Source organism: Tachyglossus aculeatus, chromosome 2, assembly GCF_015852505.1.
Source record: "Tachyglossus aculeatus isolate mTacAcu1 chromosome 2, mTacAcu1.pri, whole genome shotgun sequence".
NCBI lineage: Eukaryota > Metazoa > Chordata > Mammalia > Monotremata > Tachyglossidae > Tachyglossus > Tachyglossus aculeatus.
In genome coordinates, this window is record NC_052067.1 from 131,210,659 (window position 1) to 131,229,364 (window position 18,706).

Below are 18,706 nucleotides of genomic sequence, written 5' to 3' on the forward strand. Positions count from 1 at the left end.
AATCGATAATAATGATGGCATTTATTCATTCATTCATTCAATTGTATTTATTGAGCGCTTACTGTGTGCAGAGCACTGTACTAAGTGCTTGGGAAGTACAAGTTGGCAACGAAATGTCCATCTCCCCCTCTAGACTGTAAGCCCGTCATGGGCGGGGAATGTGTCTACCATCTTGGTTGTATTGTGTTCTCCCAAGACCTCAGTTTAATAATAATCAATAATAACGATGGCATTTATTCATTCATTCATTCAATTGTATTTATTGAGTGCTTACTGTGTGCAGAGCACTGTACTAAGCGCTTGGGAAGTACAAGTTGGCAGCATAAGGTCCGTCTCCCCCTCTAGACTGTAAGCCCGTTATGGGCGGGGAATGTGTCTACCATCTTTGTTGCATTGTGTTCTCCCAACACCTCAGTTTAATAATAATCAATAATAATGATGGCATTTATTCATTCATTCATTCCATTGTATTTATTGAGCGCTTACTGTGTGCAGAGCACTGTACTAAGCGCTTGGGAAGTACAAGTTGGCAACATAAAGTCCATCTCCCCCTCTAGACTGTAAGCCCTTCATGGGCGGGGAATGTGTCTACCATCTTTGTTGTATTGTGTTCTCCCAAGACCTCAGTTTAATAATAATCAATAATAATGATGGCATTTATTCATTCATTCAGTCAGTTGTATTTACTGAGCGCTTACTGTGTGCAGAGCACTGTACTAAGCTAAGAGCCCGGGCTCTTTTCCCTTCCTCAACCAGAGCCAAGCCCAACCTCCGCACGTCTCCCCGGAGGCGGAGGAGCCGACGTAAGCTCATCACGAACAGGGAACGTGCCTGCTTAATCTCTGAGATTTTTAGACTGTGAGCCCACTGTTGGGTAGGGACTGTCTCTATATGTTGCCAATTTGTACTTCCCAAGCGCTTAGTACAGTGCTCTGCACATAGTAAGCGCTCAATAAATACGATTGATGATGATGATGATGATGAGATCGTACTCTCCCAGGCACTTAGAACAGTGCTCTGCACGTAGTAAGCTCTCAATTTTATTATTATCAAGTGCCGTCGAGTCGTTTCCGATTGATAGCGACTCCATGGATATACACTTTCCCCAGATCGTCCTGTCCTCTGCCATAATCCGCAACCTTTCTATCGGTTCTTCCGTTATCATTGTTACGCTCTCCGTCCATCCAGCTGCCAATATCTGCTTCTTCCACGTTTTCCCTGGACTTTTCCTAGCATTATGGTCTTCTCCAGAGAATTAGCCCTCCTGATTATGCGTCCAAAATATGAAAATCCAAGTCGAGTCGTTTGGCCTTCCATCATCATCATCATCAATCGTATTTATTGAGCGCTTACTGTGTGCAGAGCACTGTACTAAGCGCTTGGGAAGTACAAATTGGCAACATATAGAGACAGTCCCTACCCAACAGCGGGCTCACAGTCTAAAATTTGCTCCCAAAATTCACGTGTTTGTTTTTCGGGCAGTCCACGGTATTCAGGAAAGCCTTCTCCATCACCACATTTGAAAAGAATCGTTGTTCTCTCTATCCTGTTTTTCACTCTCCAGCTTTCAGACCCACACAGAAGCAGCGTGGCTCAGTGAAAAGAGGCCGGGCTTTGGAGTCAGAGGTCACGGGTTCAAATCCCGGCTCCGCCAATTGTCAGCTGGGTGACTTTGGGCAAGTCATTTGCCTTCTCTGTGCCTCAGTTCCCTCATCTGTGAAATGGGGATGAAGACTGTGAGCCCTCCGTGGGACAACCTGGTCATCTTGTAACCTCCCCAGCGCTTAGAACAGTGCTTTGCACATAGTAAGCGCTTAATAAATGCCATCATCATTATTATTATTATTATACATTGTCACTGGAAACACCATAGAGTTGACAATTTATATTTTTGTGGCAGTTGTTACATCAGCACATTTCATGACTTTTTCCAGACTCTTTTAACAAGTCTTCCTAATATTAATCTTGGGCACATTTCTTGGCTACTAGTTCCTTTATTAACCTCTCAATAAATACCATTGATTGATTGATTGATTGATTGAGGTACATTTCTCAGGACCCAGGAGACCTCCAAGAATGCTTCAGAAGGAAGTGGAATTGTATTTTTCTAAGCCCTGGGAAAGAAGGCAGGGGTGAAAATTAGACAGAATGACTGCCCTTCAGGGGACTTACGATCTGAGACTATAAGAATATAACCAGTCAGTCGATCAATCAATCGTATTTATTGAGTGCTTACTGTGTGCAGAGCACTGGACTAAGCGCTTGGGAAGTCCAAGTTGGTAACATATAGAGACAGTCCCTACCCAACAGTGGGCTCACAGTCTAAAAGACTCAGTTTTTTAGTGGGCTTTCAGTCTCAGTGGGCTCAGTCATATTTATTGAGCGCCTACTGTGTGCAGAGCACTGTACTAAGCACTTGGGAGAGCCTGATATCGTAAGTTAATCAGTAAGCTCGTTGTGGGCAGGGAATGTGTCTGTTAAATTGTACTGTTGTCTTGTTATAACAGACACATGAGCTTATTGTGGGCAGGGAATGTGTCTGTTATAGCATCGTACTCGCCCAAGTGTTTAGTACAGTGCTTTGCACACAGTAAGCTCTCAGTGAATCATCATCAATCGTATTTATTGAGCGCTTACTATGTGCAGAAGCACTGTACTAAGTGCTTGGGAAGTACAAATTGGCAACATATAGAGACAGTCCCTACCCAACAGTGGGCTCACAGTCTAAAAGTGAATATGACTGAGAGAATGAACGAATGAATTCCCTTCCCACAACGTACTTACTGATTAACTTGTTATATCAGGCCCTCCCACACGCTTTGTACAGTGCTCCGCACATGGTAAGTGCTCAATAAATACCATCAATGTCGATGACGATCTATCCTAGGGCTTAGTACAGTGCTTGGCACATAGAAAGTGCCTAGCAAGTACCATAAAAAAATGGTGAGGGGGGACTGGTGGCAGATTCAGAAGAAAAAGGTAAAACAATAAGAACACAAAGGCAACATAAAAGATGAGGTCAGGGCAGGGATAAATATAGAAATGGAATTCATTCAATCATATTTATTGAGTGCTTACTGTGTGCGGAGCACTGGACTAAGCGCTTGGGAAGTACAAGTTGGTAACATATAGAGACGGTCCCTACCCAACAGCGGGCTCACAGTCTAGAAGGGGGAGACAGACAACAAAACAACACATATTAACAAAATAAGATAAACAGAATAGTAAATATGTACACGTAAAATAATGCAACAGAAGCCATAGCGTTACTCATAGTAGACACTCAATTAATGTGCTATATGCAGTAGGAGCTCAATCAGTGTACAGTGCACCTTGTATCCCCCCCAGCGCTTAGAACAGTGCTTTGCACATAGTAAGTGCTTAACAAATGCCATTATTATTGTTGTTGTTATTATTATTATTATTTTATTGAATGCTCAGTCTGTTTTTTTGCTGATGATGATTTGAAGGTCCAAGTGGGTCACATTTCCCCAGGTGCGATGTGACATTTTGGGGGCCCAGGAGAGAAGCAGCATGGCTTAGTGGAAAGAGCACAGGCTTGGGAGCCAGAGGACGTGGGTTCTAATTCCGCCCCTGCCACTTGTTTGCTGGGTGAACTTGGGCAAGCCACTTAACTTCTCTGTACCTCAGTTCCCTCGTCAGTAAAATGGGGGTTAAGACTGTGAGCCCCCCTTGGGACAACCTGATGACCCTGTGTCTACCACAGTCAGAAGCAGTGTGGCGCAGTGGAAAGAGCCCGGGCTTTGGAGTTAGAGGTCAGGGGTTCAAATCCCGGCTCCACCAATTGTCAGATGTGTGACTTTGGGCAAGTCATGTCATTCATTCATTCATTCAATCGTATTTATTGAGCGCTTACTATGTGCAAGTTCTAAGCGCTGGGGGGGATACAAGGGGATCAGGTTGTCCCACGTGGGGCTCACAGTCTTCATCCCTATTTTCCAGATGAGGGAACTGAGGCCCAGAGAAGTGAAGTGACTTGCCCAAAGTCACACGGCTGACAATTGGCAGAGCCAGGATTCGAACCCATGACCTCTGACTCCAAAGCCCAGGCTCTCCAAAGCCCAGGCTCTACTTCTCTGGGCTTCAGTTACCTCACCTGTAAAATGGGGATGAAGACTGTGAGCCCCCTCCGTGGGACAACCTGATCACCTTGTAACCTCCCCAGCGCTTAGAACAGTGCTTTGCACATAGTAAGCGCTTAATAAATGCCATCATCATCATCATCACAGTGCCTGGCACAGAGTAAGCATTTAGCAAATGCCATTATTATTATTATTATTATTATTATTATTATTATTATTTGGGGGAAATTGGGCACTTTCCTGGAACTGACCCACGTACGTGTCTGGCTATTTGAATTCTTCTTCCATTTCCATCCAGAAAATGCTTCTAGCCACTGGTGCCTCCATTTCCTAAATGGAACGGAGTAGAGCAGCAGCGTGGCCTAATGGATAGAGCACGAACCCGGGAGTCAGAAGGACCTGGATTCTAATCCCGCCTCCCCCAGCGCTTAGTCCAGTGCTCTGCACACAGTAAGCGCTCAATAAATGCGGCTGAATGAGTGAATGGTCTGCCGAGTGTAACCTCGGGCAAGTCACTTCACTTCTCTGGGCTTCGGTTACCTCATTTGGAAAATGGGGATTCAGACTTCGAGCCCCATAGAAGAGAAGCAGCGTGGCTCAGTGGAAAGAGCCCAGGCTTGGGAGTTAGAGGTCATGGGTTCTAATCCTGACTCTGCCACTGATCAGCTGTGTGACTTTGGGCAAGTCACTTGACTTCTCTGTGTCTCATTAACCTTATGTATAAAATGGGGATTAATAAAAATGATGGCATTTATTAAGCGCTTACTATTAAGACAGTGAGCCCCATGTAGGACAACCTAATTAACTTGTATCTACCCCAGTGCTTAGAACAGTGCTCGGCACATAGTAAGTGCTTAACAAATGCCTTTAATATTATTATTATTATTATTATCATCTGGACTTTGACCAGCCTGATTAGCTTTCATCTACCCCAGTGCCCAGAACAGTGCTTCACACATAATAAGTGCTTAACAAATGCCCTCATTATTCTCCCCCGGCCTCAAGAGGTTAAGAGGAAAGAAATTTCCTCTTAACTAAGGCAATGTTCATTCAGTCCTATTTATCAATAATGATAATAATGGCATTTATTAAGCGCTTACTATGTGCAAAGCACTGTTCTAAGCGCTGGGGAGGTTACAAAGTGATCAGGTTGTCCCACGGGGGGCTCACAGTTTTAATCCCCATTTTCCAGATGAGGTAACTGAGGCCCAGAGAAGTGAAGTGACTTGCTCAATGTCACCCAGCTGACAGTTGGCGGAGCCGGGATTTGAACCCATGACCGCTGACTCCCAAGCCCGGGCTCTTTCCACTGAGCCACGCTGCTTCTCTATTTAGTGAGCACTTACCGCGGGCAGAGCACTGTACTAAGCACTTGGGAGAGTACAGTGCAACAATAAACACATTCCCTGCGATATCCCAGCTCCCCAGGGCACAGAGGGCATCCAAGTGAGTTGACACCCGGTCTTGCTACACAATGATCCAGTAGGGCTGGTCATGTTATTGCTCCCTGTTTGTCCTTGGCAGGAAGTGTGGCCTCAGTCTCCCATGATTAGCAATCTCAGGAGAGGTCCAGGGCCACAGTTAAAGGAATTTCGTCCATTGAGGTGGAAAAAGCAGCCCATTGTCTCACTTAATCTGGGGCTCCCATCCTGGTTTGCCAGAGAAAAATGCCGGCCTGTGATATAGACCCTTTTTCTAGAGCCGGGGGACTTGGGAATTTTTGTGTGAATTCATGGCTAATAATAATAATGTTGGTATTTAATGATAATAATAATGATGGCATTTATTAAGCGCTTACTATGTGCAAAGCACTATTCTAAGTACTGGGGAGGTTACAAGGTGATCAGGTTGTCCCACTGGGGGCTCACAGTCCTAATCCCCATTTTACAGATGAGGTACCTGAGGCCCAGAGAAGTGAAGTGACTTGCCCAAAGTCACCCAGCTGACAGTTGGCGGAGCTGGGATTTGAACCCATGACCTCTGACTCCAAAGCCCGGGCTCTTTCCACTGAGCCAGGCTGCTTCTCCTGTTTTTATTTGTTATTTGTTAAGCGCTTACTATGTGCAAAGCTCTGTTCTAAGCTCTGGGGTAGATACAAGGTAATCAGGTTGTCCCACGAGGGGCTCAGTCAATCAATCAATCAATCAATCAGTCGTATTTATTGAGCGCTTACTGTGTGCAGAGCACTGTACTAAGCGCTTGGGAAGTACAAGTTGGCAACATATAGAGATGGTCCCTACCCAACAGCGGGCTCGCAGCCTAGACGGGGGAGACAGACAACAAAACAAAACATATTGACAAAATAAATAGAATAGATATGTACAAGTAAAATAAATAAATAGAGTAATAAATATGTACAAACATATATACAGGTGCTGTGGGGAAGGGAAGGAGGTAAGACGGGGGGATGGAGAGGGGGACGAGGCGGAGAGGAAGGAGGGGGCACAGTCTTCATCCCCATTTTACAAATGAGGGAACTGAGGCCCAGAGAAGTGAAGTGACTTACCCAAAGTCACCCAGCTGACAAGTGGCAGAGCCGGGATTTGAACCCACGGCCTCTGCCTCCAAAGCCCGGGCTCTTTCCACTGAGCCACGCACTGTAACAATAACACAGTCCCTGTCCCACATGGGGCTGTCCATCCTGGAGGGAAAGAGAACAGGAATTTAGTCCCCATTTTACAAATGAGGAGTCTGTGACTTTGGATATTTGCTATTCATCCCACCCTCAGCCCCACAGCACTTATGTCCATATCTACAAATGATATAGTATATTCAATTGTATTTATTGAGCGCTTACTGTGTGCAGAGCACTGTACTAAGCGCTTGGGAAGTCCAGGCTGGCAACACATAGAGACGGTCCCTACCCAACAGCGGGCTCACAGTCTAGAAGGGGGAGACAGACAAAAAAACAAAACAAATTAACAAAAGAAAATAAATGGAATAAATATGTACAAGTAAAACAAATAGAGTAATAAGTGCAAATCCTACGGACCGAAATCCAGTTTTGATTTTTTATTCATTCATTCATTCATTCATTCAATCGTATTTATTGAGCGCTTACTGTGTGCGGAGCACTGTACTAAACGCTTGGGAAGTACAAGTCAGCAACATATAGAGACGGTCCCAACCCAACATATTATTGTCTGTCTCCCCATCAAGACCGTATGCCCAGCTTGGGCAGGGAATGTGTCTGCCAACTCTGTTGTATTGTGCTCTCACAGGCGCTTAGTACAGTGCTCTGCGCACAGTAAGTGCTCAATAAATACCATTGGTGGTGGTGGTGATGAGGAAGAGTAAATAGAAACACAGAGAAGTGAAGTGGCTTACCCAAGGTCACCCAGCAGGCAAGTGGCAGAGCCGTGTTTGGAACCCAGGCCTCTCGATGCCCAGTTCAGTGCTCTTCATCATCATCATCATCATCAATCGTATTTATTGAGCGCTTACTGTGTGCAGAGCACCATACTAAGCGCTTGGGAAGTCCAAGTTGGCAACATATAGAGACGGTCCCTACCCAACAGCGGGCTCACAGTCTAAAAGGGGGAGACAGAGAACAAAGCCAAACATACTAACAAAATAAAATAAATAGAATAGATATGTAAAAATATGGAACGCTTCACGAGTTTGCGGGCTCTTTCCACCAGGCCACACTGCTTCCCCCCATCCCAAAGGCAATGAAGAAGCAGCGTGGCTCAATGGAAAGAGCCCGAGCTTTGGAGTCAGAGGTCATGGGTTCAAATCCCGCTCTGCCAACTGTCAGCTGGGTGACTTTGAGCCAGTTTTTCACTTCTCTGGGCCTCAGTTACCTCATCTGTAAAATGGGGATTAAAACTGAGCCCCCCGTGAGACAACCTGATCACCTTGTAACCTCCCCAGCGTTTAGAACAGTGCTCTGCGCATAGTAAGCGCTTAACAAATGCCATCATTATTATCATTATTATTCGGTCCAGTTGACCTTTGACTTCTACGTGGGTGGGCTTCCCAATTCGTACTTGCAAAAATGAGAATTACCACTCAGACAGCAACTGCTCAACTAAGCCCCAGGCCCCGAGCACTGTACACTCTCGAGGGCGCTTCCCCATCTGTCGAAGAACTCGTACTTATTGAGCGCTTACCGCGTATACGGCATTGTACTGAGCGCTTGGGAAGGGACACTACAACAATAAACAGATGCATTCCCTGCCTAGAGTACTAGATTTGCCGAGCAGTTAGGGGGGCTGGTTAAGGAGACCTGAAGTTGTATTATTACTACCATCATTAATAATAATTATTATTAATAAAAAAATAAGATATAATTATATAATTCCTCCCTTCAAAGCCCTACTGAGAGCTCACCTCCTCCAGGAGGCCTTCCCAGACTGAGCCCCCTCCTTCCTCTCCCCCTCCCCATCCCCCCCCCGCCCTACCTCCTTCCCCTCCCCACAGCATCTGTATATCTGTTTGTACAGATTTACTACTCTATTTATTTTACTCGTACATATTTGCTATTCTACTTATTTTACTTTGTTAATATGTTTTGTTTCGTTGTCTGTCTCCCCCTTCTAGACTGTGAGCCCGCTGTTGGGTCGGGACCGTCACTAGATGTTGCCAACTTGTACTTCCCAAGCGCTTAGTACAGTGCTCTGCACACAGTAAGCGCTCAATAAATACGATTGAATGAATGAATATAATAAATATAATTTTAAAATATAATATATTATGATAATACTATAATTATGTTCTAAGCGCTGGGGAGGTTACAAGGTGATCAGGTTATCCCATGTGGGCTCACAGTCTTAATCCCCATTTTACAGATGAGGTAACAGGCTCAGTTACACAATGTAATTATAAAATATAAAATATAATAATATATTATATATTATATGATATAATTATACTGTATACTATATAATTATCATTATATATTGATGATATATGAATATATAATTATAAAGTGATAGTATAATTGTTAATAATAATGATGATGATGGGAGTTGGTTTTTTTGTGGTATCAGTTAAGCGCTTACTATGTTCCAGGCCCCCTACTAAGCGCTGGGGTAGAGACGAGCTAATCAGGTTGGACCCAGTCCATTTCCCACATGGGGCTTAGCGTCTTCATTCTTATTTTACAGATGAGGTAACTGAGGCCCAGAGAAGTTAAGTGATTCACCCCAGGTCATCCAGCAGTCAATCAATCAATCAATCAATCGTATTTATTGAGCGCTTCCTGTGTGCAGAGCACTGGACTAAGCGCTTGGGAAGTACAAGTCGGCAACATATAGAGACCATCCCTACCCAACAGTGGGCTCACAGTCTAAAAGGGGGAGACAGAGAACAAAACCAAACATACTAACAAAATAAAATAAATAGAATAGATATGGACAAGTAAGGGGCAGAGCCAGAATTAGTACCTAGGTCCTTCTGACTCTCAGGACCGTGCTCTATCCACTAAGGGAGTAGTATTTGTTCAGAGCTTACTCTGCGCCAAGCACTGTACTAAGCGCTGGGGTAGATACAAGATAGTCAAGTCCCGCGTGGGGCCGTCATTCTAAGTAGGAGGGAGAACAAGTTTTGAATCCCCATTTTGCAGATGGAAGAACTGAGGCCCAGAGAAGTGAAGTGACTTGCTTAAGGTCACGCAGCAGACAAAGACTGTGAGCCCACAGTCTCCCAAGCACTTAGCACAGAGCTCTGCACACAGTAAGTGCTCAATAAATGCTCAGTGAATAAGTGCTCAATAAATGCTCAAGTGCTCAAGGCCCTACTGAAAGCTCACCTCCTCCAGGAGGCCTTCCCAGACTGAGCCCCCTCTTTCCTCTCCCCTCTCCATCCCCCCCGCCTTACCTCCTTCCCTACCCCACAGCACCTGTATATATGTATATATGTTTGTACGTATTTATTACTCTATTTATCGATTTATTTTACTTGTACATATCTATTCTATTTATTTTATTGTGTTAATATGTTTTGTTCTGTGTCTCCCCCTTCTAGACTGTGAGCCCACTGTTGGGTAGGGACCGTCTCTATATGTTGCCAACTTGGACTTCCCAAGCGCTTAGTCCAGTGCTCTGCACACAGTAAGTGCTCAATAAATACGACTGATTGATTGATTGAATAAATACGATTCTGAATGAATGAACTCCAAAAGCTCGCTCCATCCCTCGGGCTTGGAATTCCAAAAATGCTACGGTTGTAAGCCCTCCTCTCTCCCTCCCTCCCTGTTTCCATTCAGTCGTATTTATTGAGCGCTTACTGTGTGCAGAGCACTGTTTTGAAGTGGCATTTGCGAACACTGGCAAACGTGAAGCGGGGAGGGAGGGAGAGGTGGCCTAGGGGATTGAATGCCTTCATGGAGGCATTGCTGCCCGCGCCAGAGCCACCCCAATCCCCACAAAGGAATCCCACCGTTTACAAATAATTGCCCTCTTTTTAATGATGGCATTTATTAAGCACTTACTATGTGCGAAGCATCATCATCATCATCAATCGTATTTATTGAGCGCTTACTATGTGCAGAGCACTGTACTAAGCTCTTGGGAAGTACAAATTGGCAACATCTAGAGACAGTCCCTACCCAACAGTGGGCTCACAGTCTAAAAGGGGGAGACAGAGAACAAAACCAAACATACTAACAAAATAAAATAAATAGCATAGATATGTACAAGTAAAATAAATAAAATAAATAGAGTAATAAATATGTACAAACATATATACATATATACAGGTGCTGTGGGGAAGGGAAGGAGGTAAGATGGGGGGGATGGAGAGGGGGACGAGGGGGAGAGGAAGGAAGGGGCTCAGTCTGGGAAGGCCTCCTGGAGGAGGTGAGCTCTCAGCAGGGCCTTGAAGGGAGGAAGAGAGCTAGCTTGGCGGAGGGGCAGAGGGAGGCCATTCCAGGCCCGGGGGAAGCACTGTTCTAAGTACTGGGGAGCTTACAAGGTGATCAGGTTGACCCACGTGGGGCTCACAGTCTTCATCCTCATTTTCCAGATGAGGGAACTGAGGCCCAGAGAAGTTAAATGACTTGCCCAAAGTCACACAGCTGACAATTGGTGGAGCGGGATTTGAACCCATGACCTCTGACTCCAAAGCCCGTGCTCTTTCCACTGAGCCACACTGCTTTTTGAGCTTAGCCTGCTGGTTGGTTGGCATTCAGCCTCTCTTCTCTCCAGGCACAGGGGCTAAAGTCATTAGGAGATCTGATGTTATTGATAATAATAATAATAATAATAATGGTATTTGTTAAGCACTTACTATGTGCAAAGCACTGTTCTAAGCGCTGGGGAGATACAAGGTGATCAGGTTGTCCCATGGGGCGCTCACAGTCTTAATCCCCATTTTCCAGATGAGGGAACTGAGGCCCAGAGAAGTGAAGTGACTTGCCCACAGTCACACAGCTGACAATTGGCGGAGCGGGATTTGAACCCATGACCTCTGACTCCAAAGCCCGGGCTCCTTCCAGTGAGCCACACTGCTTTTTGAGCTTAGCCTGCTGGTTGGTTGGCATTCAGCCTCTCTTCTCTCCAGGCCTCAGTGGCTAAAGTCATTAGGAGATCTGATGTTATTGATAATAATGATAATAATAATAATGGTATTTGTTAAGTGCTTACTATGTGCAAAGCACTGTTCTAAGCGCTGGGGAGATACTAGGTGATCAGGTTGTCCCATGGGGGGCTCACAATCTTAATCCCCATTTTCCAGATGAGGTCACTGAGGCCCAGAGAAGTGAAGTGACTTGCCCAAAGTCACCCAGCTGACAATTGGCGGAGCCGGGATTTGAACCCCTGACCTCTGGCTCCAAAGCCCGGGCTCTTCCCACTGAGCCACGCTGCTTCTCTCTATTAGTCAATCAGTCATATTTATTGAGCACTTACTGTGTGTGCCGAACACTGTACTAAGCGCTCGGCAGAGTACAGTGCAACAGAATGGGTAGGTACATTCCCTTAGAGTCTGACAGTAAACCTGAGGCTGAGTCTCTGGGGCTAAGTACAGTGCTAAGCGCTTAGTACAGTGCTCTGCACACAGTAAGCGCTCAATAAATATGATTGATTGATTGGGGCTGAGACTTTGACCCTCAACTTCCTTGCTTTCTCAGCTTTTTGGGAAAAGTCCTTGGTGATTGCATCCAGCAACGCAGTAAATCTCTGGACTGTAAGCTCGTTGTGGGCAGGGAATGGGTCTGTTGATTGTTAGATCATACTCTCCCAAGCGTTTACTACAGTGCTCTGGACACCGTAGGTGCTCAATAAATACGACTGAAGTGAAGGAATGCATGAAGTGAATTTGAAAGGGTTGAGAAGAATGATGGAATGACTGGGGGATTTTCCTTCATTAGGAAGCATATTATCTTCCCTTTTCCATTTCCAAAATGCATCCGTCCCTTCAACTCGCTGAATAGGTGCGCATCCTGTTCATCAGATTTTCCGCATAATGAAGAGCATAACAGGAAAGTCACCTCCATGTTGAGTGATTTAGGGGGAGGGTTGTTTTGCAGAGACATTTCTGGAGCGAGCTTTCACCATCTTTCCCCTCGCCTGTTTCCTCCAAAAAGCGACCTTCAGGAAGGGCGGGGAGCCGGGCTCGGAAGGTCCGGTTATTCGGTGAAAATTTGGCTCAGCGGGTTGTTTCTGGGTTTCTCCTTTTTTATGGTATTCGTTGAGCCCTTACTATGTGTCAAGCGCCGTTCTAAGCACTGGGGTAGACACGAATTAATTAGATTGGACACAACCCCTGTCCCGCCTGGGGCTCGCAGTAGGAGGGAGGACGGGAGAACTGAGGCCCGGAGAAGTGACGTGACTAGCCCAACATCATAGAGAAGCAGTGTGGCTCAGTGGAAAGAGCCCGGGCTTTGGAGTCAGAGGACATGGGTTCAAATCCCGGCTCCGCCAACTGTCAGCTGTGTGACTTTGGGCAAGTCACTTAACTTCTCTGGGCCTCAGTTCCCTCATCTGTAAAATGGGGATTAAGACTGTGAGCCCCCCGTGGGACAACCTGATCACCTTGTAACCTCCCCAGTGCTTAGAACAGTGCTTTGCGTATAGTAAGCGCTTAATAAATGCCATTATTATTATTATACGGCAAGCAGTTGGTAGAGCCGGGATTAGAATCCGGGTCTTCTGAATCCCTCCCCGCCCATGCTCTTTCATTCATTCATTCATTCATTGGTTTTTATTGAGCGCCGTCCACATGTTTTGTTTTGTTGTCTGTCTCCCCCTTCTAGACTGTGAGCCCGTTGTTGGGTAGGGACCGTCTCTATCTGTTGCCGACTTGTGCTTTCCAAGCGTTTAGTCCAGTGCTCAGCACACAGTAAGTGCTCAATAAATACAATTGAATGAATGAATGAATGAATGCAGAGCACTAATAATGATCAATCAATCGTATTTATCAAGCGCTTACTGTGTGCAGAGCACTGTACTAAGTGCTTGGGAAGTACAAGTTGGCAACATATAGAGACGGTCCCTACCCAACAGTGGGCTCACAGTCTCAAATGGCATTTATTAAGCGCTTACTATGTGCAAAGCACTGTTCTAAGCGCTGGGGAGGTTACAAGGTGATCAGGTTGCCCCACAGGGGGCTCACAGTCTTAATCCCCATTTTCCAGATGAGGTCACTGAGGCCCAGCGAAGTGAAGTGACTTGCCCAAAGTCACACAGCTGACAGTTGGCGGAGCCGGGATTTGAACCCATGAACTCTGACTCCAACGCCCGGGCTCTTTCCACTGAGCCACCCTGCTTCTCCAAGCACTGTACTAAGCGCTTGGGAAGTGCAAGTTGACAACATCTAGAGACAGTCCCTGCCCAACAACGGGCTCACAGTCTAGAAGGGGGAGACAGACAACAAAACAAAACATGTGGACAGGGGTCAAGTCGTCAGAACAAATAGAAATAAAGCTACATTTATTATTTTATTATTAATGGCATTTATTAAGCGCTTACTGTGTGCAAAGCACTGTTCTAGATGCACATCATTAACAAGTAAATAGAATAGTAAATATGTACAAGTAAAATAGAGTAATAAATCTGTACAAACATATATATGGGTGCTGTGGGGAGGGGAAGGGGGTAGGGCGGGGGGCATGGGGAGGGGGAGAGGAAAAAGGGGGCTCAGTCTGGGAAGGCCTCCTGGAGGAGGGGAGCTCTCAGTAGGGCTTTGAAGGGAGGAAGAGAGCGAGCTTGGCGGATGTGCGGAGGGAGGGCATTCCGGGCCAAGGGGAGGATGAGGGTCGATGGCGGGATGAGCGAAAACAAGGCACAGTGAGGAGGTTAGCGGCGGCAGGGGAGCGGGGGGTGCCTTCCACTAGGCCATGCTTCCCACTTCTCCCCACATTTCCCTCCCCTGACCAAGTGGGAATAGCACAGATCTGGAAATTCGGAGACCCCATTGTATTCTCCTGAGCACTTAGTACAGTGCTCTGCTCCCAGTAATCGCTCAGTAAAGATCTGTGATTGATTGAACCCTCCAACAGCTGACTTCCTCCCCGCCTAAGTTCCCTTTTTTCTCCTGCTTCTCCCAACTCACACTAAACTTGCCCATCCCAAGTTCAATTTCCAACCGTTCCTGCTCTTGACCCAAGGGAGTCACGTGGTCTAGTGGAAAGAGCACAGGCCTCGGAGTCAGAGGACCTGGGTTCTAATTACGGCTCCACCACTTCATCGTCAGCATCAGTGGAATTTATTGAGCGCTTACTGTGTGCAGAGCACTGTACTAAGCACGTGGGAGAGTACAGCACATGAGTTGGTAGACACGTTCCCTGCCCACAATGAGCTTACAATTTAAAGAGGAAGAGAGACGTTAATGTAAATAATAATGATAATAATTTTGGTAAATAATAATAAACAATGATGGCATTTATTAAGCGCTTACTATGTGCAAAGCACTGTTCTAAGCGCTGGGGAGGTTACAAGGTGATCAGGTGTCCCACGTGAGGCTCACAGTCTTCATCCCCATTTTACAGATGAGGGAACTGAGGCCCAGAGAAGTGAAGTGACTTGCCCAAAGTCACACAGCTGACAATTGGTGGAGCTGGGATTCGAACCCATGACCTCTGACTCCAAAGCCCAGGCTCTTTTCCACTGAGCCACGCTGCTTCTCTAGCCATGCTACTTCTCTATTTGTTGGTATATTTGTTTGTTCTCTCTATGTTGGTATTTGTTAAGTGTTTACTATGTGCCAGGCATTAATAATAATAATAATAATAATAATAATGGCATTTATTAAGAGCTTATTATGTGCAAAGCACTGTTCTAAGCTCTGGGGAATCAATCAATCAATCGTATTTATTGAGCGCTTACTGTGTGCAGAGCACTGTACTAAGCGCTTGGGAAGTACAAGTTGGCAACATATAGAGACAGTCCCTACCCAACAGTGGGCTCACAGTCTAGAAGGGGGAGACAGAGAACAAAACCAAACATATTAACAAAATGAAATAGAATAGATATGTACAAGTAAAATAAATAGAGTAATAAATATGTACAAACATATATACATATATACAGGTGCTGTGGGGAAGTTACGGGGTGATCAGGTTGTCCCACGTGGGGCTCACAGTCTTAATCCCCATTTTACAGATGAGGTAACTGAGGCCCAGAGAAGTTAAGTGACTTGCCCAAAGTCACACAGCTGACAATTGGTGGAGCAGGAATTTGAACCCATGACCTCTGACTCCAAAGCCTGGGCTCCTTCCACTGAGCCACACTGCTTCTCTGTTTTAAGCACTGGGGTAGATACAAGATAATTGGGTTGGGTCCTACACAGGGCTCACAGTCTTCATCCCCATTTTACCGATGAGGGAACTGAGGCCCAGAGAAGTGAAGTGACTTGTCCAAGGTCACACAGCATTCATTCATTCAATCAATCATATTTATTGAGCACTTACTGTGTGCAGAGCACTGTATTAAGCACTTGGGAAGTACAAGTCAGGAACATATAGAGATGGTCCCTACCCAACAATGGGCTCACAGTCTAGAAGGGGGAGACAGACAACAAAACAAAACATGTAGACAGGTGTCAAGATCGTCAGAACAAATAGAATTAAAGCTATATGCACATCATTAACAAATATAGTAAATATGTACAAGTAAAATAGAGTAATAAATCTATACAAATATATATACAGATGCTGAGGGGAGGGGAAGGAAGTAGGGCGGGGGGATGGGGAGGAGGAGAGGAAAAAGGGGGCTCAGTCTGAGAAGACCTCCTGGAGGAGGTGAGCTCTCAGTAGGGCTTTGAAGGGAGGAAGAGAGCTAGCTTGGTGGATGTGTGGAGACAAGTGGCAGAGCCAGGATTAGAACCCATGACCTTCTGATTCCCAGGCCTGTGCTGTACCCATTAGGCTACACTACTTCTTTAATAATAATAATAATGATGGCATTTATTAAGCGCTTACTATGTGCAAAGCACTGTTCTAAGCACTAGGGAGGTTACAAGGTGATCAGGTTGTCCCACAGGGGGCTCACAGTCTTAATCCCCATTTTACAGATGAGTTAACTGAGGCCCAGAGAAGTGAAGTGACTTGCCCAAAGTCACACAGCTGACAATTGGCGGAGCTGGGATTTGAACCCCTGACCTCTGACTCCAAAGCTCGGGCTCTTTCCACCGAGCCACGCTGCTTCTCGTATCTTTATAGATATGTACATATCTATGTGTATGTACATTTTAGGTACATATCTTTATAGATATGTACATATCTATGTGTATGTACATTTTAGGTACATATCTTTATGGATATGTACATAAGTGAGCCCACTGTTGGGTAGGGACTGTCTCTATATGTTGCCAACTTGTACTTCCCAAGCGCTTAGTACAGTGTTCTGCACACAGTAAGCACTCAATAAATACGATTGATTGATTGATTGATTGATACAAGTTGGCAACATCTAGAGACAGTCCCTACCCAACAGTGGGCTCACAGTCTAGAAGGGGGAAAGAAACAGCAGATGCCCCGTGTGATGGCGGAGCTGGGATTAGAATCCACGTCATCCGACTCCCAAATCCGGGCTCTTGACTGTGAGCCCCATGTGGGGTAGCGACTGTGTCCAAACTCATTATCTTGTATCTATAATATTAATTATTCTATTAATTAATCTACAATTCTGAAGCAGCATGGCTCAGTGGAAAGAGCCCGGGCTTTGGAGTCGGAGGTCATGGGTCCAAATCCTGGCTCCTCCACTTGTCAGCTGTGTGACTTTGGGCAAGTCACTTCACTTCTCTGGGCCTCAGTTTCCTCATCTGTAAAATGGGGATTAAGACTGTGAACCCCATGTGGGACAACCTGATCACCTTGTAAATGCCCCAGCGCTTAGAACAGTGCTTTGCACATAGTAAGCGCGTAACAAATGCCATTATTAGATAAGCAGCATGGCTCAGTGGAAAGAGCCCGGGCTTTGGAGTCAGAGGTCGTGGGTTCAAATACCGGCTCCGCCAACTGTCAGCTGTGTGACTTTGGGCAAGTCACTTCAGTTCTCTGGGCCTCAGTTCCCTCATCTGTAAAATGAGGATGAAGACTGTGAGCCCCACGTGAGACAACCTAATCACCTTGTAACCTCCCCAGCGCTTAGAACAGTGCTTTGCACATAGTAAGTGCTTCATAAATGCCGTCATTATCATTATTATCATTAATAAATATGATTGAATGAATGAATATATCCTGTATATATGTTTGTACATATTTATTACTCTATTTATTTATTTATTTATTTTACTTGTACATATCTATTCTATTTATTTTATTTTGTTAGTATGCTTGGTTTTGTTCTCTGTCTCCCCCTTTTAGACTGTGAGCCCACTGTTGGGTAGGGACTGTCTCTATATGTTGCCAATTTGTACTTCCCAAGTGCTTAGTCCAGTGCTCTGCACATAGTAAGCGTTCAATAAATACGATTGATGATGATGATGATGAATGAATAAGAGAAAGGACAAGGATTGAATCTCCATTTTACAGAGGAAGAAACTGAGGTTCAGAGAATGTCAGCGGCCTGCTCAAGGTCACACAATAGACAAGTGGCGGAGCCAGGATTAAGAACCTAAGTCCTCTTGCTCCTAGGCCCGTGCTCATTGCAGCAGGTTACAACATTTCTCTGCCGATTGTGTGTTTTGTGTCAGCCGGCCCCAAAAAGCCAGGTTGTTGGGGACTGTAGCCTCCTCCCCTCCATTTCTCCTCAGTCCTCAGCACGGGTCCGGGAAGCCCAGCATCTTTAATCAATCAATCGTATATATTAAGCGCTTACTGTGTGCAGAGCACTGTACTAAGCGCTCGGGAAGTACAAGTTGGCAACATAGAGAGACAGTCCCTACCCAACAGTGGGCTCCCGGTCTTTAGACGACTTTTAATGACCCGTGCTTCTTTGCCTTTCAGTTCGAAGGACGGAAGTACTGCGAGCATGATTTTCAGATGCTTTTCGCACCGTGCTGCCACCAGTGCGGTAAGTGACGTAACCGAGCGGTCTTGCAGAATGCTTTTGAAATGCCGACGCCGGAGAGGAAGGAGGCTGTGAAAACCTCAAAAGGGAAATCCACCAACTAGGTGGGGGAGAGAGTGCCCTGTTCATTTTGTTGCCTATTCCCGGCAACTTCAGGCCTGACAGTTTGGTGAGGCCTCCCAAGAGTTACAGGTTTCTGTCACACTCCCA

The 18,706-nt window shown here is 45.6% G+C and overlaps 1 protein-coding gene across 6 annotated transcripts in view; it reads left to right on the plus strand.

Annotated features, from left to right (window-relative positions):
* LIMS1 (LIM zinc finger domain containing 1) overlaps positions 1-18,706 on the plus strand; it is a 271,575-nt gene that overhangs the window by 213,757 nt on the left and 39,112 nt on the right. For all 6 annotated transcript variants that reach the window (XM_038771788.1, XM_038771795.1, XM_038771802.1 and 3 more), the window contains exon 3: positions 18,433-18,499. In XM_038771788.1, the coding sequence (XP_038627716.1) occupies positions 18,433-18,499 (67 nt within the window). The remainder of the gene's footprint in view (positions 1-18,432; positions 18,500-18,706) is intronic.